At 34.9% G+C, this 24,916-nt stretch overlaps 3 protein-coding genes across 5 annotated transcripts; 1 reads left to right on the top strand and 2 right to left on the bottom strand.

Annotated features, from left to right (window-relative positions):
- Positions 1-2,929: 2,929 nt before the first annotated feature.
- On the top strand, positions 2,930-6,614 carry LOC117630315 (probable phospholipid hydroperoxide glutathione peroxidase). The gene is made up of 7 exons (XM_034363054.1): positions 2,930-3,167; positions 3,839-3,915; positions 4,752-4,813; positions 4,903-5,021; positions 5,311-5,478; positions 5,578-5,618; positions 6,356-6,614. The coding sequence occupies exons 1-6, from the start codon at positions 2,994-2,996 to the stop codon at positions 5,608-5,610; spliced, it is 633 nt and encodes a 210-aa protein (XP_034218945.1). The 5' UTR covers positions 2,930-2,993; the 3' UTR covers positions 5,611-5,618; positions 6,356-6,614.
- A 1,317-nt stretch (positions 6,615-7,931) lies between these two features.
- LOC117630307 (pentatricopeptide repeat-containing protein At5g65560-like) lies at positions 7,932-9,854 on the bottom strand. The gene has a single exon (XM_034363050.1). The coding sequence runs from the start codon at positions 9,823-9,825 to the stop codon at positions 8,089-8,091; it is 1,737 nt and encodes a 578-aa protein (XP_034218941.1). The 5' UTR covers positions 9,826-9,854; the 3' UTR covers positions 7,932-8,088.
- A 5,557-nt stretch (positions 9,855-15,411) lies between these two features.
- LOC117615771 (pentatricopeptide repeat-containing protein At1g06710, mitochondrial) lies at positions 15,412-23,437 on the bottom strand. Of its 3 annotated transcripts, XM_034344916.1 has the most exons (4): positions 20,429-23,437; positions 18,749-19,028; positions 18,157-18,284; positions 17,915-18,018 (listed from the first exon to the last, which is right to left on the bottom strand). In XM_034344916.1, the coding sequence occupies exons 1-2, from the start codon at positions 23,426-23,428 to the stop codon at positions 18,984-18,986; spliced, it is 3,045 nt and encodes a 1,014-aa protein (XP_034200807.1). In that variant the 5' UTR covers positions 23,429-23,437; the 3' UTR covers positions 17,915-18,018; positions 18,157-18,284; positions 18,749-18,983. The 3 variants fall into 3 exon arrangements, with proteins under 3 accessions (XP_034200806.1, XP_034200807.1, XP_034200808.1); XM_034344915.1 differs by lacking the exons at positions 18,157-18,284; positions 18,749-19,028 and adding an exon at positions 15,412-15,957; XM_034344917.1 differs by lacking the exon at positions 18,157-18,284 and having other exon boundaries at positions 17,927-18,018.
- Positions 23,438-24,916: the final 1,479 nt, after the last annotated feature.

Below are 24,916 nucleotides of genomic sequence, written 5' to 3'. Positions count from 1 at the left end.
TTAGGGAGTTATAATTATATTTTTTTTATAAACAACATTTAGGGATTTTTGAATATGCTTACATACATCATTCATGTTATCGGTTATACTTATAGTGTCAAATCATCATCGAAATCCTAAGAGAGTGAAGAATATTTTGCATTTTTTAAAGGAAAAAAAATGAAGGATCATCAAGTAGCATGCCTTCTAGTCCTTCTTCATCTTCTCCAATTTGTGGGAAGAAACCTCATTTTGAATTTCAAAGAGTCGAGTCTCAAAGAGTCCATTGTAATCAACAAGTTGATACCAATTCTCTTGAACATGATCCGGGATTATGTCGTCAAATATGCACATATTCAATTAATGAACATGATAATGTTCAAAGAGCATATATTCTCTTAGGACCATGTCAACCCACATTAGGGGAATATCCACACCACTTAGACGGGAATCAAAATCGTCGATTTCAACAATGTTGGTTCAAACAATTCCCTTGGCTTGAGTAGTTTGTTCATGAAGATAAAGGGTTTTGTTTTCCATGCTTTGTTTTTAAAACTGATCATTCACACAAGGCATTAACTATAGATGGGTTTAAAAATTGGAAGAGAGTTGGTGGGGAAAAATGTGCTTTCCTTGGTCATTTAGGCAATATAAATTCTCCACATCATCTTGCTATGCAAAAGTAGATGGATTTAAGCAACCCTTCTCAACATATTGATAGAGTGGTGCAATCACCACAAGATGTTACAAAAAATCGGTTGAGACTTACAAGCACAATTGAGTCCATTAGGTATCTAGCAAATCAAGGATTGGCTTTTAGAGGTAATGATGAATCTTGTGAGTCATCAAACAGGGGAAATTTCATTGAGTTGATAAAAGCCTTTTCAAGAATGAATATAGAAGTTGAAAAAGTCGTCTTAGAGAATGCTCCTAGAAATGAAAAATATATTGCATCAACGATACAAAAGGAGATCCTAAATATTTTTGCTAACAAAATAAGGAAGAAGATTCATGAGGCAGGTGGAGAGGATGGAAAATTTTGTGTTCTTGTTGATGAAACTTGATGAATCTAAAAAGGAACAAATGGCTATTATCCTAAGATTTGTTGGTCGTGATGGGTTTATTCGAGAACTGAACTCTTAAAACTGAGATTTGTAAAGTGCTTGGTAAACATACTCTTTTAGTTAAGAATATGCGTGGCCAAGGATATGATGATGCTAGCAATATGCATGGTCAATGGAATGGATTACAAGCATTGTTTCTCAGTGGTTGTCCATATGCATATTATATACATTGCTTTGCTCATCGCCTCCAACTAGCATTAAATGCTGCAGCTAAAGAGGTTGGAGTTATTTGGAGATTTTTTTTCAATGTTGAAAAGTATTGTGAATTTTGTTGGTGCTTATGCTAAACGTCATTCTGAGTTGAAATTATCTCGAAAAGCTGAAATTCAAGGTTTGTTAGAGGCTGGAAAACTTGGAATGGGTGCAGGGGCTAATCAAATTCGTTGTTTGCAATGACCTGGAACTACTCGTTGGGGATCTCATTTTAGTTCTATCGAAGTTTGATTGATTTATTTGGTGCAACCAAGACACTTCTTGATGAAATAGGTCGTAATGGACCTACATCACAATTTCGTGGGGAAGCTGAGAGTATTTATATTGCCATGATGTCGTTTGAATTTGTTTTTTCCTTACTTTTGTTGGAAAAACTATGGAATTCACAGATTTTCTTTGTCAATCACTTCAAAGCAAATCTTAGGGCATTGTAAATGCTTTGAATCTTGTTTCAAGTACAAAAATGAAGCTTGATGAGTTGAGAAATAATGGTTGGGATGATTTTTATCAATAGTGTGCTAGCATTTTGTGAACAACATGACATTCGTGTACCTAATATGAGTGCTCGTCATAAAATGGGTACAGGTCATTCTGTCAACAACAGGATTCTATTACAGTTGAGCATTATTTCGTATTGATGTATTTAATGATGTAATAGATTTTCTGTTGGTAGAGTTAAATACTAAATTTCTAGAGCAAACCATGGAACTTCTTTATCTTACCTCAACATTGGATCCCTATGATTCATTTAAGTGGTTTAACATTGGTGATATATGCAATCTTGCTGGGAAGTTTTATCCTCAAGATTTTACTACCACTGAGTTGCAGGCTTTACATCAACAGTTGGGATTTTATAAGACTGATATGGATAGTCTTCCAGCCTTCAAGAATCTTGATTATATTCCTGAATTACTTAAGCGCTTACTTGAAACAGGGTTAACACACACCTACCATTTGATTGATAGATTGATTCGTTTAGTGTTAACTCTTCCGGTTTCTACAGCAACAACAGAACGTGCATTTTCTTCTATGAGACTTATCAAAAATCAACTTCGGAACAAGATAGAGGATGAGTTTCTTGCTGATTGTATGATACTTCACATTGAAAAAGAATTTGTTGATAGTATTGATAACGAATCAATAATTAGTTATTTCAACTCTTTGAAGCCTAGAAGGGTGCAACTCAAATAGTTGTATTATGTATTTGCATTGCATTGCATATTTATTTATTATTGTCTTTTTTTAATTAGTTTATATCTTATGTACTAAATGCATTTTGAGGGTAAGGCTCAATATGTCCTCCCTGATTAGGTGTATAATTTTTGTTATCAATGAAATTCACTCATACCGTCGAGTTTATTTATAAAGGAAATTCAGCCCATTGTATTTCAAAATTCTAGATTCGTCCATTGGGTTAGGAGATAGGTGGCTGCTAGGAAATTCTTTTTTTTAATTTTAATTCAAAAGTTCTAAAAATGGACATGTGGCTGTATTTGAATGGACATGTGACTATATAATTCTATAATTTCCCATAAAAATGGGCCGGACCATTGAAAGAAAAAGGTGTGATCAGGTCAAATGAATATAGTCACAATTCTCGAACATTAAATTGTATTTTTCCTAAAGAGGGAAACAGGCAAGAAATGTCAATGCTGACGTTAATGACGACCTTATCACATGCTACTCCTTTCGGTGAAGGGCGTGGGAATGCATTTGTTGAAATTCACCAACTGGGTCTCTCTCTTCGTTCTGGGTTTTGCTTTCTTGTACTTCTATTACGCCTACCAGTTCTCTTCTTCCCAAATTATGGCTGAAGGAAGTTCCAAATCAATATACGATTTCACAGTCAAGGTACTGGCTTTGCTTCATTTTTTTTTTTCTTCTTCTTATAGCTTTCTGATATATTATACTTGGTTGCTGGGAAAAGAAAGATTTGATATTTTGCAGTAATAAGTTTTATTGGTTTCGAAGTAACACAGAAGTGATGTGAATCCATTTAGTTGGACCCTCGATCCATAGTAGTGACGTTAAGCTTGGCTGGCTGAGTGGAAAAGTGTTGGGTTTTTATAGTGATTTGATATTTAGCTTTTAGTTGCAGCTTACTTATGTGGGTTTTCAACTTCCAATATTGTATATATATTTTCTTTGATCACTGATATAGGTGATGTGAGATACTTTTCTGTAAAGTTGTCTCTTCAGATAACATTCATGAGTGGCTTTTAAAAATTCCCCTAAATTTTTTCCAGCTTTCCCAATCTCCGCTAATTGTTTCTGATATTTATTTTTAAAAGACTTAAAATTCAAAAGTCATTGGCCGTTCCGGCCAGATCAGGTTACTTGGGGTGGTACGTCTTTTGTTTTGTTTTCTGCTTCAAGTTTCTGGAGTTATTTTGCCATTATATTTGATGAAATGATTTTGGAAATTTCCGATTGAAAGCTGAGTGAATACAGTGAAATTGCAAACTATTTTATTTGATAACTCGATCTGAAATGGATTTGTATACCATTTGATTTAATTGCAGGATATTCATGGTAACGATGTAAAGCTGAGTGAATACGGTGGGAAGGTTCTCCTGATTGTAAATGTTGCTTCCCAATGGTAATTAACTTGATCTGTTTGTGTGAATTATTTCTCTTCACTCTTAATCCATGTTAATCGTGGCTCAAACCGTGTGCTTCGTTCAATTAATTTCAGCTACTTGAAGTTAAATCGGGATGTTTGTTAAGGAAATTTATGATACAAATCTTGTGGTCTATAGAACCTTTTCTGACCAGTGGTTCAAGGAAGTTTATCATAGGTCTCGTGTGATAAATCTCTACAAATGTTTTCTAAAGTGGAACGAAAATTTATGATATATTATGTTTTTTAAGAAGTCAATGGCATGCTTGCAGTTATTTTTTCCCCATTGAGGATGCAATATATATGTTAGTGACTTTTCTACTTGAATTGTAATTAAAAGTTTAAAAGCCATTGGACTATAATTAATATAAATATATATCAAAGACCTGAATCTGAAAATTCCTTTTAAAATTGTACTCAATGTCTTACTGTTGGGTACTATGAATAGTTAGTCGTGTAGTTATGTTCCCCAGATGGTCTTAAAAGAGAATTTTAGTTGTATTGCTCTCTATAGCAGTGTGGCAAGTTATAGAACCCCATGAAAAAGCATTTTATCTGATACTTAGATGTTCATCCTTAAGGTTCAGAGGCAACACTAATTATTTCTTTTCTTTTCTAAGATCTTGGCAGACCATTCTGTTTTTGGAGCATTTGGTGGTGATTCTACATGTTTTCTATGCTTGGTTGAACTTGTTGATTATATAAATTTGCTTGTGTCAAAATGAATTAAGGCATTCAACCTGTATTACAACTCTATATCCTCCGTTGCCTCTGTTCTTACTTTTTAATTTTTAATTTTTAATTTTTTTTTGCAGTGGTTTAACACAATCCAACTACAAAGAATTAAGTGTTTTGTATGAAAAGTACAAAAACAAAGGTATGTGACTCCTATCAGAGCAATGCCAAAAATTTGTTGATTCATGTGTTTCATCCTTGTCCATGACATTTTATTCAATTTTGTGGCAGGTTTTGAGATCTTGGCATTTCCTTGCAACCAGTTTGGAGGACAAGAGCCGGGAAACAATGAGGAGATTCAAGAAGTTGCATGCACGAGGTTTAAAGCTGAATTCCCAATCTTTGACAAGGTAATCCTTATTATTGAAGAAAATAAAGAAATGAAGTTTCCCAGCAATCTATACGCAAAATTCTAATTAAAAATTTCTTTTCTTCTTGCTACTGTTTAGTTGTGCTAGATTTTTCTGTGCACAAGACTCTGCGCTGTTCAAACTAATAAACATTCAGAGAACTGGTTCTACCTTAAATAATTCTTTGACTGATTTGACTTTGCTAATAATTTAGCAACTACTACACATAGATAAAGTGACTCAGATTAATTAATGCACCAGTTATTAAATTTATGTGTGGTCATTGTAGATTGAGGTGAATGGGAAGAATGAGGCGCCCCTTTACAAATTCCTGAAATTACAGAAAGGTGGGCTCTTTGGAAATGGCATCAAATGGAACTTTACCAAGTTTTTGGTTAACAAAGAAGGAAAAGTTGTGGAGAGATATGCTCCTGTGACATCACCTCTTAAAATTGAGGTCAGATTGCTGTTGTGGTTATTTGTTTGTTTGTATTTGGTGAACCAATTCAGTTTTGCTGACAACAACTGCTGATTTATCTTTCTTTGCTTTGTTCAGAAAGACATCCAGAGTCTGTTGGAATCTTCTTGAGTATCAAGGTCTGATATGTTTCTTTACGAAAGGATATGCATTATAGTCTGTTGCATTGGTGTAATGAGTTTTTATTTTCGTTGAAAAAAACCTTTTTTCGGTAAAGGACATTTGAATTCAAAATCCCATGGCCCTCTACATGTCATCACCTCCTTTGCTATGTTGGCATTTATTTTATGATAGAATGGTTCAGATGATTTTAAAGATCTTTAAGGGTGTTTTCACGTGATGTACAATGCCATCTATAAACTAATTCATACTCTGTTTAGTTATTTATTCCTTTTAGGCTAACAGTTCTGCAAGGGAATTGAATCGGTGCCAGGATTAGAATTATCTAGTCTATGACAGATCTGGGTTTTATAGATACTTTCTCGATTGCCTTCCATATAAATAAACAAGCACATAAGAGATCTGGTCTCTTTTTCTAATTATGGAATGTAAGGTGAACTTTAGTTGAGAGTTTCAACCATGCTTATGTAATTCAAATACCACAATGTTGGTATCTTTGCTTTTGCCTTTGGCAAGTATTGCATCATTATTGCCGATCATAACTTGCACAAGAACGTCTTATGTGTGAATATGTATCTAACTCGACTCTGATACGAGGTCCTCAGTTGGAAGGATTTCTGAAAACCCAAATACAGTTTGGATTTTCAATTTTATTTTGTTTCTTCTGGAGATAGATTAAGGTTTGAGAAACTTGCATCATCTGACGCTTATCATTTTCACATTGATATTATTGCAGGACAACAGAAAGTGTATGCTTTGGCTTTGCAGAAAATAAAACGTGGGTGGTAGATGAAGTAAATTGATCAAAGCATGATGGATGTGTAAAAGTATGATTATGACTCGAAACAAATACATGCCTTGTTTATTAAGAATAGATGGAAACTTGTTCAAGGTCTCTTTGTATTGTACAAGGGGAAAGCATATTCCCGATTAAAGCCGTATACCCACATCAATATTTTATCATCAATAATTAAAATAGATTGTTTTGTCCGTAACTTAAAACATATTTTGAAAGATAAGCATGCACAAATGGCTTCCATGGAAAAAGATGATGCATTCTCCTTCTTTGGAGAGCTTTCGTATTAACAAGTAATGTGAAATGGGCAGTTAGAGCCAAATATAATTTTCAACCAGAGGCAAAGAAATACCTTTCCTGATACAAACGATATGGGGGGAGGGGTAACTCTCACTTGAGCTACAAGCCCTTTGCCTCTCCATGAAATTTAAAATGAATTTTTTTTTTTTTTTTTTGGGGGTTTGAGTGCCATCATAGTAAAAGCCACGCGATGCCTTGACCTAATCCATTTTCTCACCACCCTTAACTCCACGGGCTTATATGATACGGATTTGTTAAAAGCTCTCGTATCATGACCATACAACTGATTAATTTTCACGTATTTTCGCTGTGCTTTTCGCATTAATTTTCCAACTCTTAGATATATTGCATCCCTTACCATCCCAATCGTTGATAAGAAGCAGTTGACTACCACAGAGGCTAGGGGTAGGCATCGGGACCGGAAAACTAGAACACCGAACCGAACAGGTAAAAGAAAACCGGAAAAAAAATTGGTTGACCAAAAAAGTCAACAAATCGGACCGGTCATATATATATTTTTTATTTTTACAAATTTTTAAAATCTAATGCCATATTTTAAATTTTATAATCACTATTTTTCCAAGTTCAACTTCAAAAAATTTATAAATGTATGAATCGAATTATTTGTTAATTTTTAAGTCAAAAAAATAAGTTATTTATTATAATTTTTTTGGAAAAAAATTTAAAAATTAATAAATGAATAATCCAGTTCAAAATCGGAACCAGTCAGAACTGAACCGGGCGGTTTTTGAAATTTTTTTTTTGTCTAAACCAGATCGAACCGAACCGGTTAAATAGTACCGATTTCGGTTCTGATTTGAGGTGAGAACCGAACCACGCCCACCCCTAATAGAGACGATGCTACAGTTAGGTGAGTGATTTACATCAATACATTAAAACTTTCGGTCGCCCCGTCTTACGAGTGACTCCCATATTTATACTGACACATAGAAACACATACAGTAAAGATGCACAGATAAATCAACAAAACGAGTGGGCCCACGCAAACGGCTCGGATCATGAGATGACATTGTGGAGTGAGCTCAAACAAGTGTTAGCGTCATATACTAAACGGTTAAAGTGTTTATGTACAGTAAATAAGCACACATGAACCAACCAAGCATTGAAATTAAGAGACTATTTGATTGCCCTAGAACAGTATATACAATGCTACATGTATGGAACCACATATAAGCACACATGAACCAACCAAGCATTGAAATTAAGAGACTATTTGATTGCCCTAGAACAGTATATACAATGCTACATGTATGGAACCACATATATAAAAGAATTGTAACAAGAAATCGGTTAGAACTCACAACTCTTCAGTTAATGGAGGAAAATACTTCTTGTTAATAGGTCATCAACAGCTAAGTTCTATCTATTTCATCTATCTTCTCTAGCAATTCCTGAGCTATTTTCGATTTTCCATACCTTCGGAACGCATTCTGAAAAGCATCCCTCACGTAAACTGGTGGGTAAAATCCCTTTTCAATCATTGATTTTAGTTTCTCATATGCAGCTTCTAACTGGCCATCTTTACACAGCTTCTGCAACGTCAGGGTTTCCAACTTCCTTTCCAATTTAAGACACAAATCCATCTGCCCATTTTCCCTCAAAATTTTGTCAACTAACCTATAAGTGTGAAAATGTGGTGAGCAGCCCAACCCAAGCATTTCTATCAATAAGCCATAAGCAGTTTCCCAATTTCTAGCTTCGCAATAAGCATGGATCAGCGCAGAATAGGTCATACCATCTGGAAGACATCTATTCTTGTTCATTATCTTAAAGACCCTTTCAGCATCATCCACATTCCCTAATTTGCATAGCATAGTGATAACATGATTATAAACAGCCAACTTTGGTTTCATGGAGTGGGAGAGCATCCTCCCAAACAAATTGCAAGCTTCATCAACGTAACAGTGTTCACACAAAGCCTTCATCACAATGCAGTAGCCCTCTTCGACACAACTCAGCTTCTTACCCTCAACGGCCTTCAAGACCTTGACAGCCTCTTCCGCTTTTCCCAGTTGACAAAGGCCTGATATAAGCCGGATTATGACAAATGTGCTAGGTAATAAACCCAATTTATAAACTTCCCAAAACACTCCAACTGCAGGCTGTATAGCATCCCGGTTTCCACCAACTTTAGGAACTAAAATTGTAAAAGTTCTATAAGGATCTTTCACTCTTACTTTCTCAACAGCTCCTTCTTTCGCACTAAATAAACACAAATCTCCAATAAGAACATTCACTGCAGACCGAGTAGGAACCAAGCCAGACTTACACATATCACCAAAAACTTCAACGGCAGTCTCAAATCTACCAAACTTACATAAACCAACGAGCATGTTACTATACGAATATGTATCAGGGGATTCGATTCTCCGAAAAACTGCCAGTGCAAAATCAATTAAATGCCCAGATGACTCCTTCTTACAAAGCACGTAGAGCATATTATTGTACACAAGATTATCAGGTTTACACCCAAATTTTGATTCCATTTCTTCAAACACGCAAAGGGCTTCTTTAATCCTCCCTTGCCTACCCAGAAACCTAATACAAATGGACACAGACCGACAGGAAACTCGACCCTTGTGCGAGGACACAGTCAAAAGAAGACACTTCATATCATCAAAGAGCTTCCTCCTACCTAAGAAATCAGCCATGTACTCAACCACACAGTCATCAAACTGAAAACGCATTTGAAATCCAGCCCAAGAAAAGAACTGCAAGGTTTTACTCCTACCCAACTGCTTATAATTCATCAAAATTTGAAGCACAAGTTCTGACCTCAACGTTTCTTTGAAGTTTTTCAACAAACTATCAATGCTTGTGATTTCATGGGTATCTTTAGAGAGTAAAGAGCATACTGAATTGACAATAGAAGTACTTACTGTGTCTGGAACTCGTGGAACTGGTGCAGCGAGAGAAATGGGTCTTCTTGTAGTGGATTTTCTTGGGATTGTGGTAATGCGATTCTGGGTTGTGGATTTTGGATTGGATTTAGAAGAAAACGGAGAAAATTGGGAAAAGGGTATGAGAATTTTGAAGAGAATTGAAGAATGCGTGAGAGCTCCATTTTTAGTTCTTCTCAGGGAGAGCATTAAGGGGAGGTGTGAGAAGGTCCAGATGGGAAAGGGGTTTAGCCAAGGCATGTGCGGGTCGGGTTTGCCATTTTCACTTCTGTAGGGTCACTATAAGCCCTATTTTTAAACCGTTAGATTAAATTGATTAACAGTTGAATTAAATTGGTTAATTTGATCCAACGGTTAAAAGATAAAGACTTTTCTAATAGCCTTAGATAAGGCACTCACTATAAAATAACAACCGCCTTGGGCCATCTCCAATGCACAAACACAAAACTCAAATTTAACTTTTTATCAACCCAATATTCATATATGAAACCCAAAGAAAAAAAAAAGCCTGACTTATAGTATTTATTTATTTCTGTATTTGAGGTCTTAAGTTCAATTTTCTCTTATTTCGGTTGTATAAAATAATAATAAAAAAAAACGCAAACATTTTAGTCGTACATTGAAGCGAAAACAGCTAAAGAATTTGTATTTAGCATTGGAGATGATGTTAGCGCGATAGCATCTCTCAATAAAAAATATGACAGGTACCAAAATCAGAAATGAAATATAAAGCAGAGAAAGATTCATATCCCTTTCTGTAACCCCAAATGGGAGCTGCTAGAATGCGGAGGTTAATATGCGGAGCTTATTTGCGGGATGTTAACAACCGTTCAATTAAAATGAACGACAGCCAACAACCTCACATCCATGATCCAGCACCCTCCCTCTACCTCTTCTCCCACCACCCAACCCTTCTCTTTCTCTCTCTTTGACATCCACGAAACTCAAGTTCTATATATGAGATTTTTTTTCTTCTTCTTTTAACTGGACTGACATACACAAAATTGAATTTGATCTAGGTTGGGTTTTAGGTGGGTGTGGGGTGGGATGGTCGTGGTGGAGGGGTTGGCTAGCAGGCTAGGGTGGTTAGAATCGAGGGGGATGGGGGATGGGGGATGGGCTGGGATGGATGAATTTTCTCCCCTTTTTTTCTAATATTTCTTTTAATTTTTTATTTACAAATTCTGATTTTTCACCAAATTTTACAAAGAAATATTCATGTACTGTTTCATAACTTACGATACATTTAGATTAATCATCATACCCACTTTCTCTATTTTGATTTCCATGTGATTCAATTTGGGGTGGGGATGGGTGGTTGTGGCGAGGTGAAGAATGGAAGTATGGCTGTCTGGGAGATAGAGGGTGAGGAGGCTGGGGGTGTTGAATGCTTCTCAGATGCTTTCTTTACTAATTTCTAAATACATTATTAAATTAATAAATGATCGGTTAATTCATATAGAATTAAAAACTATACTGGGTATTTGTTATTGTGTTATAAATAAATACCATTTATGGAGTTTTTTTAAAGATAAAATAAACTCAAGCGAACGAGCCATGAATACCTCTTTATTATTTTTCATTCCGTTAGTTTATAAATTCATAATATTTTTTAATTAAAAATTTGAAAAATACACCAAAATTTTATCCTGTGTATAATTAAAAGATTCTTTATTCCAAACCATGTTCGCTAATGGGCCAATAAATGGGCAATAATACTTCAATAATAATTCACTCAATGTTTGTATGGATATGTATTTATTATGAATATTGGAAGTTATAGCATAGAAAATTAATAATAAATTGAAGAGAACAACATGTAGCTTCGGAGATTGGTACGTCGTTAAGGTTTCTGAATAGGTGTTCTTCTCGCATAGCGCCAAATTTTTTTCTTCTGATTTTTATTTTTATTTTTTGAATGTTTTAAAGTAAACAAAAAAGTAATACAAACTAAAGTTTTATAACATTAATTTGTTTATAAACAAACCAAAACCATACTTAATATTTTATAACATCACACTTTTGTTTCTTTGATCCAATGATTACCATGAATTCAAATAGGTCGAATTATGAATTTTAAAACTCTAATATCGAAGACATTGTCGTAAGGAGCACGTAGCTTTTTTTGGGTATATTTTTCATATTTTTAATTATAAGTGAAAATTATACTTTTAGAGCTTCAGGGTGCAGAGAATGTCACAAGGAATTCTTAGGAAATTTATGTGTATTTTTTGAATTTTTAATTAATTTATTATGAATTTTAAAAATAAAATTATGATTTCACATATTTGAGTTTAAGGTTATCGTTGGATTAAAGAACAAGAGTATTCTGTTATAGGACATCAATTAGTGTTTTCAATTGCTTAGAAACAAAGTTGAGTTTTTATTATCACTTTACATTTTTTTAAATAAAAATTATGCTTTTAGAGCTTGACGACGTAGATAATGTCACAAGAAGTTCCTAGGAATTTTCGGTGTCTTTTTTGAATTTTGAATTAATTTATTATGAATTTTAGAAATTAAATCCAAGAAAAATACCATTAAATGGTATAGGTCGACAAGTGGCAACGCTGAAGGTGGCGCCGTCAGTGTTTCCAACAGGTGGCGTTCCCCGATTATGCCACATGTCATATTGATTACTTTTTTCATGTTTATCTTTAAAAATTATTTAAAAATAATTAAAAATTAGAAAAATACACCGAAAATTGATACAAACTCCTCACGACATCATCCTCAATTATGGAGGTCCAAAATCATGATTTCACATATTTGAGTTTAAGGTAATTGTTGGATCAAAGAACATGAGTGTTAAGTTATAGAACATCAACTAGTATTTTAAATTATTTTGAAATAAAATTGAGTTTTTGTTATCATTTTATATTTTTATAATATAAAAATTATACTTTTAGAGATTGAGGGTGTATAGAATGTCAGAAGGGGCTCCTATAAATTTTTTTATGTATTTTTTAGATTTTTAATTAATTTATTATGAATTTTAGAAGTTAAATTAAAGAAAAATAGTATGAAATAGTATAGGGCGACACGTGTATAACTCAAAATTTGATTTCATAATATGAAAAAATAATATGAAAATTGCTACAAACTCCTTATGACATTATCTTTATCTTTAAAATTCGAGTTCATGGTAATCATTGGATCATAGAACATGAATATTAGGTTATAAAACATCATCTAGTGTTTTAAATGGCTTAGAAACAAAGTTGAGTTTTTATTATCAATTTACATTTGCATAACTCAAAATTATAATTTTAGAGCTTGAAGGTGTAGAGAATGTCACAAGGAGTTTCTAGGAATTTTTGGTGTATTTTTTGAATTTTTAATTAATTTATTATGAATTTTAGAAGTTAAATTCAAGATAAATAATATTAAATCATACTGAGCGACACGTGGCAGCAGCTGAAGGTGGTGCCGTCAGGGTTTCCTCCAACAGGTGGCGTTCCGCGATTGGCCTATACCCTTTAATATTATTTTTCTAGTATTTTAACTTCTAAAATGCATAATAAATCAATTAAAAATCATAAAAATACACTGAAAATTGCTACAAACTCTTCACAACATCATCCTTGATTATGGAGGTCCAAAATCATGATTTAACATATTGGAGTTTACGGTAATCGTTTGATCAAATAACTTGAGTGTTATGCTATGAAACAACAACTAGTGTTTTAGATTGTTTATAAACAAAGTTGAGTTTTTGTTATCAATTTATATTTTTATAAGTACAAGTTATATTTCCCGAGCTTGAGGGTGTAGAGAATGCCACAAGGAGTTCATAGGATTTTTTGATGCATTTTTTAAAATTTTAATTTATTTATTATGAATTTTAGAAGTTAAATCTCAAAAAAAATATTATTAAATTATAGAGAATCACACGTGGCAGTCTCAGAAAGGAGAGTTGTCATTGTTTTCGACAGGTGGTGACCAACGATTGCGCCACAAGTCAATATTATTATATTGTTATTTACCATAAATTATTATTACATTGTTTTGGACTGTTAATTATTATTATATTATTATTAACCATAAATTATTATTATATTGTTATTTACCCTAAATTATTATTATATTGCATTTTACCCTAAATTATTATTATATTCCTTTTAACCATAAACTATTATTATTTACCCTAGATTATTATTATATTAGTTTTTACCCTAAATTGTTATTATATTTCCTTTTATCCTAAACTATTATTATATTTCCTTTAAACCTAAATTATTATTATATTGCCCTCTGTACCAAAATTTTATTTTATTATTATATTGCTTTTTACCCTAAATGACTATTATTTTGCAATGTCACATGGATTTAAATGGAAAAAATATATTTTAAACATAATTAGAATTTAAAAATTGTATTACGAGCTAAAATATTATTTTTAAAAATTAAAAATTAAAAGAAAAAAACCTACAATTCTCTCTCTCTCTCTCTCTCTGTGTTCCAAGCACCAGCGCCAACCACCTAAAAAAACAAAAAAAACCAGTGAACCTGCCCCATCCCTTTTTCTTTCTTATTTTAAATCACAACCACCCATCCCCAAGTAGTGCCGCCAACCCCACTCTTATCAGTACAACCACCCCAAATTGAATCACATGATGCTTATGCTCTTACTTCTTATGCCTTCAGAGATCTTCCAGATTAACTTGCATTGCCTCAATATGCATCTCTTGGAATATTATCTTGTCCCACCAAAAGAATAAAATACAAATATGGCTAAAACCCAAACCCAGAAAGAAGGCTTTTTCAAATTTCATTTATAAAAAAAAAAGAATTAGGAGGAAAAAAATCAAAATAGAGAAAGTGGGTATGATTATTAATCTAAAATTTGTGGGAAGTTCATGATGAAAAGGGTACATGAACATTTCTTTGTAAAATTTTGTAGAAAATTGGAATCTGTAAAAAACTAAAATAAAAGAAATATTAGGAAAAAAAAAAGGGGAGGAAATTCATTCATCCCAGCCCACTACCTCCCCTTGATTCTAACTACCCTAGCCTGCTAGCCACCCCTCCACCACAACCATCCCACCCCACACCCACCTGAAACCCAACCTAGATCAAATTCAATTTTGGGTATGTCAGTCTAGTTAAAAGAAGAAAGAAAAACCCAGATCTGGAACTTCAGTTTCGTGGATGTCAAAGAGAGAAGGGGAGAAGAGAGAGAAAGAGAAGGGTTGGGTGGTGGGAGGAGAGGTAGAGAGAGGGTGCCAGATGTGAGGTTGTTGGCTGTCGCATAGAGAGATAAGGATAGGAGAGATAAAGAAGGAGAAGGGAGAAGATGAAATTGAAGCTCACTCGCGGGTTGTGATTTTTCTACTGGATAAAAGAAACCCATATGTAACTTACTAATGTTAGCCATTTGATCAATCTAATGGCCCAGTGAATGCCCCCGCACATAACCTTAGCATTATAGCCTCGCCGAACCCGGCAAATAGGGTATAATTACATCATCAGATCTTAAGAGAGAAATGGGTTTAGGATGAGTCCTACACTTGGAGGGATGGGCCAAAGCTGGATAGAACCCAATTCACTTATGGATTGATCTCAATAGGCCAATTAGTGAGGGATCCTAACAAAATAACACGTTTTTTAATTAAAAAAACTGCACGTTCCTAACCTACGTAGCATAATAAATAATGAAGTCGAATAATTCATCAAAACAAGTCTCTTTGGACGGCAACCGTGGCAAAGCTGGAGTTATCTCTTTTGATATACAAGGTTTTTTCAGCCAGAAGATCAAAAATTCTCACAAGCAGATTGTTCAGGATATATAATCGAAGCTTTAACATCAAATAGCAGGATGATTCATTCTCACAAACAAAAATCACTTTGTTTTGCTCAATTTTATCCTCAACAATTTTTCCCGACTGCAAATTGGATGTTACAGCCTCTGTGAATCTTTAAGCCGAAGCTATGTAGAAGATAAAATCAAAATCAAACATAAAACAATCACACTCTGGTTTCAAATGATGGTGGCCTCAGGCTCTCAGCTACAAATTACTTTAGGCATTAGCAAATGCCAGCACTCATTTTACCATCACACGGCATTTGCAGTCACCTTGAGCTTGCTTGAAACACAACTTATTTCCGTTACAATTTCATCTGTATCCTTTTTCTTTCTCCTTTTGTGAATAAATTCGAACAAGGCAGCAGACATCCCTCGCATATTTATTGAACACAAGAATGCCACTTAATGAATCGAACTCATGTCCTACTGCTCCTACTTGAAAAATGAAATCCACTTCATGATTCGAACATGAGTCTAGAGGTTGTTGAGTAGTTTCATCATATTGGTTAGATACACTACAGCACACCCAGAGAACAAATAAATCAATATAAATGATAAATATAAAATCACCATCATTAATACGGTTCGATTTAAAAGTGAAGCAAAACAAAATAACAGCAGAAGTCCAAAGAATCTAAAAGCTTGCCCAGGAAGTATAACAGAACAAAATAACTACAGAAGTCCAAGGAAGCTAAAAATTACATTACAAAGAAGACACTGTTTAACCAGCAAGCCATTCAAATATGGATTATCATCATGATCATTTCTAGGTTTATCAAAACAAACATTGTGTTTGCCTATGTATTTATTGACTGACAATTAGATGACTAAAAGATTCCAGATCTTGTTAATTGTTGCATCGACATCTTGAAGAGGAACTTAAGAATTGATGGCTCAGATCATTATACCACATTGTGGCATGGTCAAACTATGAGATCCTTACTTCTTCTAAAGGGTTAATTACAATTTTGGTCATTGGGGTCTGGCTAGAAATCAATTTTAGTCACAGTGATTTCAATTTTCCCGATTTCGTCACTGTACTTGCAGTTGTTAACAAATCAGGTCCAATCCTTCATTTCCATCAGTTTGGCAGGGGCTTTATTGTCCTTTTGTCCCAGCCCAGCTCTCTGTCTGTCTGTCTGTCTCTCCCTCTCTCTCCTTCTCTCGCACAGTCGCATCCTCGTTTGTTCATCCAAACCCATATCAAATCCCTCATCTTCTCTCTCTCTTCTCAATTCCCAATCAACAACTTCCACCCCCAGCCCAACTCTCAATGAAATACCAAGAGAACCCTAACAAAGATCACTACCTCTCACTCCCCCCACTCACACACTCACAGAACCTATCCAATTTTCAACCTTCAATTCACAAAACAATAAAAACTCATGTAACCAAATATGAAATTAAATACAAAAAAGATATTAAAAAAAAAGCTTTGGATCTTGTTGCCCTTGCCGACCTCGTACATGCACCAAGAGAAGGCACCAAAGAAAATGGCCACTGCACTGGGATCCTTGTTTGAATGGCAGCGGTGTCACTGAGGACAGAGAAGAGCTTAATCTGGACAGTGGGGAGAGAGAGAGAGAGAGAGAGAGAGAGAGAGAGAGAGAGAGAGAGCTGGGCTGGGAATGGAAATTGGGAATTGAGAAGAGAGAGAATATGAGGGATTTGATCTGGGTTTGGATGAACAAACAAGGATGCGACTGCGAGAGGAGTGAGAGAGCTGGGCTGGGCCTGATTTGTTAACGATTGCAAGTACAGTGATGAAATCAGGAAAATTGAAATCACGGTGACCAAAATTAAATTCAACCCTAACCCAGGTGACCAAAATTGTAATTACTCCTTTTCTAGGCTAAACTAAGGTCATCCTTATAAGAGACTAATTTTATCTCATATCTGATGTACCTAATAAAACCAAGTACAGTATTTTGTTTGTGGATTAACTACTATCCTCAAGGTAAATCAAGTAGAAATAAATGCTTGCAGTACCACAACAAATCCCATACACTACTTTTCTGGCAACGCTCGCCATTAAAAGGAAGTTTAACTTGAGCTCCTAGTATCTGTAAATGCCTGCTGTTTGAAATTTGATACCCTATGAGATCCTGTGGAGGAGATCCAGATAGCTCCAATCCAATCACATCATCCTGATCCTTAACTAATCAAATTCAATTTATAATTCATAAGCAATAATTGCTATAAGAAACAGGAACTGCGCAAAATAAGTTCAAGCAGATACAGACTGAATCACATGCACACAAACAAACGAACAAAAAAATAATAATAATAAAACAGAAAGAGAAGAAATTGTGTATTCCTTTCTAAGGTTTTCTCCCTACCCTAGAAATTTCATCCTGCAAATATTCTGAAAAGTAAATTACAAACTACCATGTATGTGCCTCTGTTTTTGTTTGCATGCATATCCTATCTATCAACAAAACTGCACAAGAAAGAATTTTAAAACAACCTTACCTTGACATCATCAAGTGAAAAACGAAGACAATTCCCACGAAATGAATTCCACAACACCTGCCAGCTTTGCACTCAACGAGCAACATCAGCAGTATGTGATAGAGCTGAACAATATCAAACTTATCATGATCAAGTAGCAAACAACTAGTGAATTTATCTGCACCTAGTAAATTAGTAAAAACAATGATATACTTAAAAACTACTGTCCGGAGGTATGAATAATAAGATCCTAAGTTCCTGACCTTGTGATGATTCATAATGGAAAGTGGTATTGGTCCTATTGGAGCCGTAAATAAATTCTAGCAGCTGTGACCTGCTTACACTCAAGCAGCATCATCTGTAAGCCTTGGCGCAGAATATAAAACCTATGCTGCATGCATACAGTTATAGGATTTGTGAGAGGATACGACAATACCAAAAACCTCCAAAAACAAGATACAGGTACCACAACGGATACAACAATGAAATAAATTTTCTTTTTCTTATCTAACGTACTGTTTTTTGTTTTCATATTAACTCTTTTAACATCTTAAAATGACCCTTAGATGCCCTTTTTCAGAAACAACTCCAAAACCTTTTAAAATGACACTCTTACCTCCGTTTTCCCTATACTAATTTTACAAATAACCCCTTTTGTATCTATCTTGATCACTTTTGTATACATCATGTATGCCTCACATATCCATGCCATATCCAAAAACCAAATTTTCCTAAAGGGAAACTGGATACAGACTTGGAGCATATGGTATCTGTCAAGGCATGCCTTATCGGTATCAAATCCTCCATTCTGAAATTTTTGAAGTATCATGCTTAGGACATTTGAATAAGATTTACCTCCTTCGAATAGCAAGCAGAAATTTCTTCTAGCTTTCTTGCCATTTATAGCCACTTCGCAAGGTAAGAAAAACTGTAGGGTCACCCCATTAAGCAGGCAACTGTCATTCATATCCTCACGGTGCATATGCTTGCACAAAGACTCCCACACAAATACTTTTCCACTCCTCAAGAGAACCTTAGACCAGGGTCCAATGAGTCATCAGTGGCAAACAACAATAGTCCAGAAAACACACTACTTTCTGTCAGATATCTCTTCTTGCAGAAGCCAATGGATGTCCTGCTCAATTAGTTGAGACTAATACAATGAATATAAGGAAGAATAATAAACAGAAATAAACAAAACATAATTAAATAAATAAACATGTCCAGTGAAAAACAGAGGCAACTTGGATATCAGCAGCACCAACCGTTTCAGATTATTGGTCCAAACTATCAAGTAAACTCATATGAGGGTTAAGCTGGCCTCAATTTATACGAGTCTTGGGGCATCCAATACTTTGAAGTTTTCACAACACAAGCATAGATTACCCCCTTCTAAATGACAAAAGTCTTTAAAAATTCCGCTTTCCTAGTTATAAATTAAAAAGACGAGCAAATGAAATTAACAAAACATATTATCTAAGTCATTAAACAGAATACTTGGGAGAAGAGAAAAAAGTCATCAAAGATTGAGTTTACACAAAAGCAAAAACAAAAACCCCATTCTAAGACCCAGAAAGCAGTGCTGAGCAAAAGGTTAAAGCATGCCTATCCCTGCAGCACAGTCCAACAAAGGCAATGTATGCTTTTTGTAGTGAAATATCCTACTGGCTACTGCTGTGATATTCTTGCTCATTCAATTGTAAAGATCTTGTCAAAATGAAACTACAATTCTTCCTAGTTCCTAGTGATCTCTACATGCTACGTCAAGGGTCCTTATAACCTAAAAACAGGTAGCTTAATGTACAGCTTGAGGCAGCTCAATCACATAATGTAGTTATGTTCATCTACAACACATCAATCGGTACTGACAATTTTTCAGGGTAAGCAAATGCTACTGATACAGTAAGGCAACTTGAGAAAAAAACTGCCAAGTGCAAAATTCTCCAACTAACCAATGATCTTACACATGTAAAGAAAATTTTCTCTGAAATAAATGATGACGAACTACCAGACACTAGGTTGATCACTTAACAGACAGGTCCACCCAACCATTTACTATAAGATTTACAGACAAACAATTGGTACAAGTAATTGTACAAGACTTCTAAGTTAAGTGCATTTCCTTAATCCAGTCCTTGGATAATAAATAATGGCTTAAAGGTCCATGCATGGATGCCAAACGTATGACCACTCATAAAATTTACATGCATATACAGAGAGAAATAGACGTGTAAGTGCACTTGCTTAAATGTGCATGTACTCACACCAAATACTAAAACCCTCACCTTAAATTCAATACTTTTCAAACAATATTTAAAACTATTAACTTCAAAGAATTCTAGGAAAGAAATAGTTTGACACTTTATCTATGCAAATATTTCAGTTAGAATTTAGATTTTCCTCATTTTCTGGGCCATATAGTGTATAACATTCACTCCTAAAAAATAGAACAATGAAATGAAATGGTTCATAGTATAAATAAAGAAAAAGATACATTTTTATGTAAAAGAAATGAGGTGAGTTGGAGAGACGAACCATCTGGCATATGCTATCCGATAGTTGAAGAGCTTCATCCCACTTATTAATTTTAATGAGCCCTTTAATAAGGTCAAACAATGTCATAAGCTCTGGAATACCACCTTGCCTTATCATGTCTGCAAACAGCTCCAGTGCCTTACCAACCTTATTTGCATGTAAAAGACTTTCAATCAATGAAGTACACATATTCTTGTTCACAGATGTAAAAGGTGAAGATGATGAAATCTCGTCATGCAGCTCAAGAGCAAATTCCAATCTTCCAGCCTTTACAAAATTATCAATCAAAACTCTGTATATGTGAATAATTGACACTGAACCACACTCACTCATCTCATCTAAAATCCCAAGAGAGTTCATGAACTCTCGGTTGTAACCTTCAATAACTTTATGGTAGCCTACCATATGCTTTGGCCAATATGTTTGTTTCATTTCATCCAAAAGCTTACGAGCTTCATCCAAAAGGCCAGTTGAACAGCAATGGTTTATCAAAACCCTGTACGTGACAAAATTTGGAGCACAACCTTTAGAGCTCATTTCTTTAAAGAGCTCAAGACATTTTTCGATTTTACCTGCTTTCCCAAAGCCATCTATCATTGCAGTATAAGTAACAACATTTGGATAACATCCTTTTTCTTCCATCATCAGCATAAGCTTATAGGCTTCATCTGTCTTCCCAACTTTACAAAGACCATCAATCATCTCTGTGTAGATAACAACATTTGGTGCACAAGAGTTTTCTAGCATTTTAGACAAGACTTTTAAAGCGAGATCTAGTCTTTTATCCTTAAACAACCTATCAATCAAAGAGCTATAAGTATACACATTTGGACTGTACCCTTTCTCTGACATCTTAGTAAACACCTCTTGCGCTTCATCTAGCTTCCCATATTTGCAAAATCCATCTATAAGAGCATCATACACAATATGGGTAGGTTCACAACCTTCTACCGACATAGCATCCAATAAGTCACGGGCCTCTTTGACCTTGTGTGCTTTGCATAAACCATCCACCAAAGCTCCATAAGTATAAACATTAGGTTCTTTCATACTCTGACCGTCAATTCTAAAATACATATCAACATCAGGGATTTCCACATTACCTCTCATCCTTTCATAAATCAGGCAGGCCTTTTCAATTCTACCAGCTTTACAATGACCGTCAATTAAAGCAGTATAAGTAACAACATTGGGAATGCAACCTTCAGTCAACATCATCTCAAAAAGTTGATTTGCATCAGACACCTTTTTTGCTTTAAGGTATGCATGTATAAGAGCAGTATAAGTCACCACGTTAGGAGCACAGCCATTTCCTACCATTTCATTAAACCAGCTATGAGCCTGTTCAATAAGGCCAGCTTTAGAAAAACTATCAATTAAAATAGTATAGGTATAGACATCAGGAATAATACTATTCCTTTTCATTTCTTCAAACAACAAAAATGCTTGTTCTACCTTGGATGCATTACACAAAAAGCCAATAACTTTAGAGTATGTACTAGTGTCAGGCACAAAACCCTTTCTCATCATTTCACGGATAACATTATAGGCTTCCTCATATTTTCGGGCGTCACAAAGACATCGTGCAAAATTGCTCACATTGACCTTATTTAACACAACCCCTGCATCAAGCATCTCACCATAAGCTTTTTCAGCCAAATCTAACATATCTGAGCTAGGTAATTCCTCGTTTCCACATATACCACCAATCAAGATATTGTAAACCACATAGCCTGGGTGGCACCCGCATCTTACCATTTTCTTAAGCAACTTGTAAGCATAAAAGTAATCTCCTAACCTGCAATAAGCATGTACAAGAGAATTAAATATCTTACGGCTTGGATAACAACCTTCTGTGATCATCATACTAAGAATCCTCTTGCACCTACCGAGCTGTCTTTTTTTTAAACACCCACAAAGCAAAATCCTATAGGTTACGACGTTAGGAATGCAAGAATCACACCGCATTCTGTTCAAGAAATCCATAGCTTCCTCAAAAAGTGAAGCTTCACACAACCCAGATATCATCTTTGTATAAAGAGCAGTATTGGGCACAAACTCTTCCTTCTCAATCAATGTGAGCGCTTCCTTCCACCTCCCAGATTTGCAAAGGGCGTGAACAAAGCAACCAAGTGTATACTCATCCATATTAAACCCCAAATCCGACATCTCCACATGAACCAAGTGTGCTGTATCCAACCTATCAGCTTTTAAAAACACTTGAACCAAAACATTGTAAGTTGTTCGAGTTGGCTTGTATCCGAAATCCTTAAGCCTCCCAAGCTCTTCCAAAGCTACATTCCACAAACCATTTCGGCAACACTTCCGTATCAACACATTAAGCAACTTCCCAAGCACCTCTCTATCATCACCCTTAATTTCTCGGAGAAAATGTTCTGGTACTCTATCATTACTACCACACTCCAATAACTCTAACAATACATCATACACAGGACCAGTGTGACTATACCCAATTTGTCTACCTGCCCATATGAAAAACTTCACACCTAATTCAGGATTTCGAATAAGCTTCAGTACTTCCATCACCAGAGTTTCATTCAGATTATCCCTAAACTGCCTAAGAAACTTCTGGGTCTGGTCACCAAACGCATCATTATAATTCCAAATCTTATTCGAAATCAAAATGGCATTATTAGAAAACTTATCTGATTCAAATTTGGGCGTTGAAGACCCATCACCGGCATTGGTATCTAACACCGAATCGCGCAAAGAGGCGAATTCCTCTGCCGAAATAGACTCAACTCCAGAACTCCCAGGTATTGACAATTCTTGAGGATCGACCAGACCATCGAGATTGTCCGGCGAAGAAGTGCAAAGGAATCTGGCCAGGCCAAGTTTGAGATTTTGGTGAAAGAATTTGGATGGAGAAGGGAAGGCTTGTGATTGACTTGTAGTGAAAAGGGGGTTGGATTTAAGAGGGGACGACGACATGGTGGAGATTGAGTGCAAGAGGAGAGTTTTCAAACGTCTTCGGCTCATTTTTGAGCTGCGAGAGTTTGAAGTGAGTAGTTATTTCAGGGTTTATGATGGGGTTTTGTTTTCGGGCCAAAAAATAATAATAATAAAAAGAAAAAAGGAAATAAATAGGGATACCAAACAAAGTAAAAAATACGGGAGATGTTCTCTGGCACGGACGCTTATTTGAGGACAACACTTTTAGCCGTTGGATCGAAATCAACGGCTGGGATGAAGACCCGAACGTGAATGCCCACTTTTTGTATTGTTTTTTTCTTTCTTTTCTTCTTCTTCACAACAAATAATCAAACTCGAACACCCCAAATTAGTTTCTTTTTTGATGAAGTCTGTTGTTCCACCAGTTTGGTTGATATTTTTATTGAGTTTTTATCAAATAGAGCTAAAATTTACCCCCAAATTCATAAATGTCAATTTTTAAAAAAAATTTCAAATATAGTCAAAAACTCACTTAAATTAACCAAAATGCCCTTTAATTTAAATATCAATTACACCTAAAACCCAAAATAGCATGAGCGCTAAAACAAAATTGGCTTCGTTAACTCAGTCATATGCCTATAAATCCTATCATAAATTTATAATTTTAAAAATAAAATAAAAAGTTAAAAAGGCAGTTTCTTGACATAATAATTTTTAATTGAAAAAAATAGAGTGGAACTTTCTTGCAAAATTCGTATCATATATGATTTGTTTGCTCCGGATTTGATGTGGGGATTAAACTTTCTTGCAAACCAGCATATGTGCTTCTCCTTCCCTCAGCACAAGAACTCCAGAAAAATTGCAAGGCAAACAATCTTCCCACAACACAAACTTGCCTATATTAACTTTGCTTTCCCTTCTACCTTTATCAAACAAAAATAATAATAAAATGAAATGAAAAAAAAGAAAGTAAAAAGACAAAAATACATCTAGTGTGGGTGGGTGCATGTAAAACATGATATTGTCGATAATTGTTTTCCATGAAATATGTATGTATCCAAACCCTTAAAAACTGCTGCAAAGAAAATCCATTAAGGGCGATTGATGAGGGGCAGTGTCCTTGTGTTTGAGGGTAAGGTGGGGGAGAGTGAGGCTTAGCCCACTTAAGGGCAGTGCCCTTGTGCTCAGTACTTTGCTGACGGCTTGGAAGAGCATGACAATTAGCTCTTTTTGTTAGGTTTTAATTTAGAGGGCATTTGGGACAATTTAAGTGAATTTTAGGTTATATTTGAAAGTTTTTTTAAAAACTGACATTTATGAATTTGGGGGCTAAATTTTAGCTAAATTTGATAAAAACTCATTTTTATTATAGGAATTGAAACATATAAATGTTTCTTCTGAGTATGAGTGGAATCAGAAAGTTGACATACATTTCTTATATATGCTAACTTCTTCGCACGTGCTTCCATACCTATGAGAGGCTTTTTTATAAATATTTTATTTTATTTTAGAATTAGAAAAGATAATGGGTAGTTGTATTCCATAAAAATAGGATCCATTATCTAATTTTTCTTT

This window comes from Prunus dulcis, chromosome 1, assembly GCF_902201215.1.
Source record: "Prunus dulcis chromosome 1, ALMONDv2, whole genome shotgun sequence".
In the NCBI taxonomy this organism is placed as follows: Eukaryota; Viridiplantae; Streptophyta; class Magnoliopsida; order Rosales; family Rosaceae; genus Prunus; species Prunus dulcis.
This window is presented reverse-complemented; position numbering and strand designations above follow the sequence as displayed.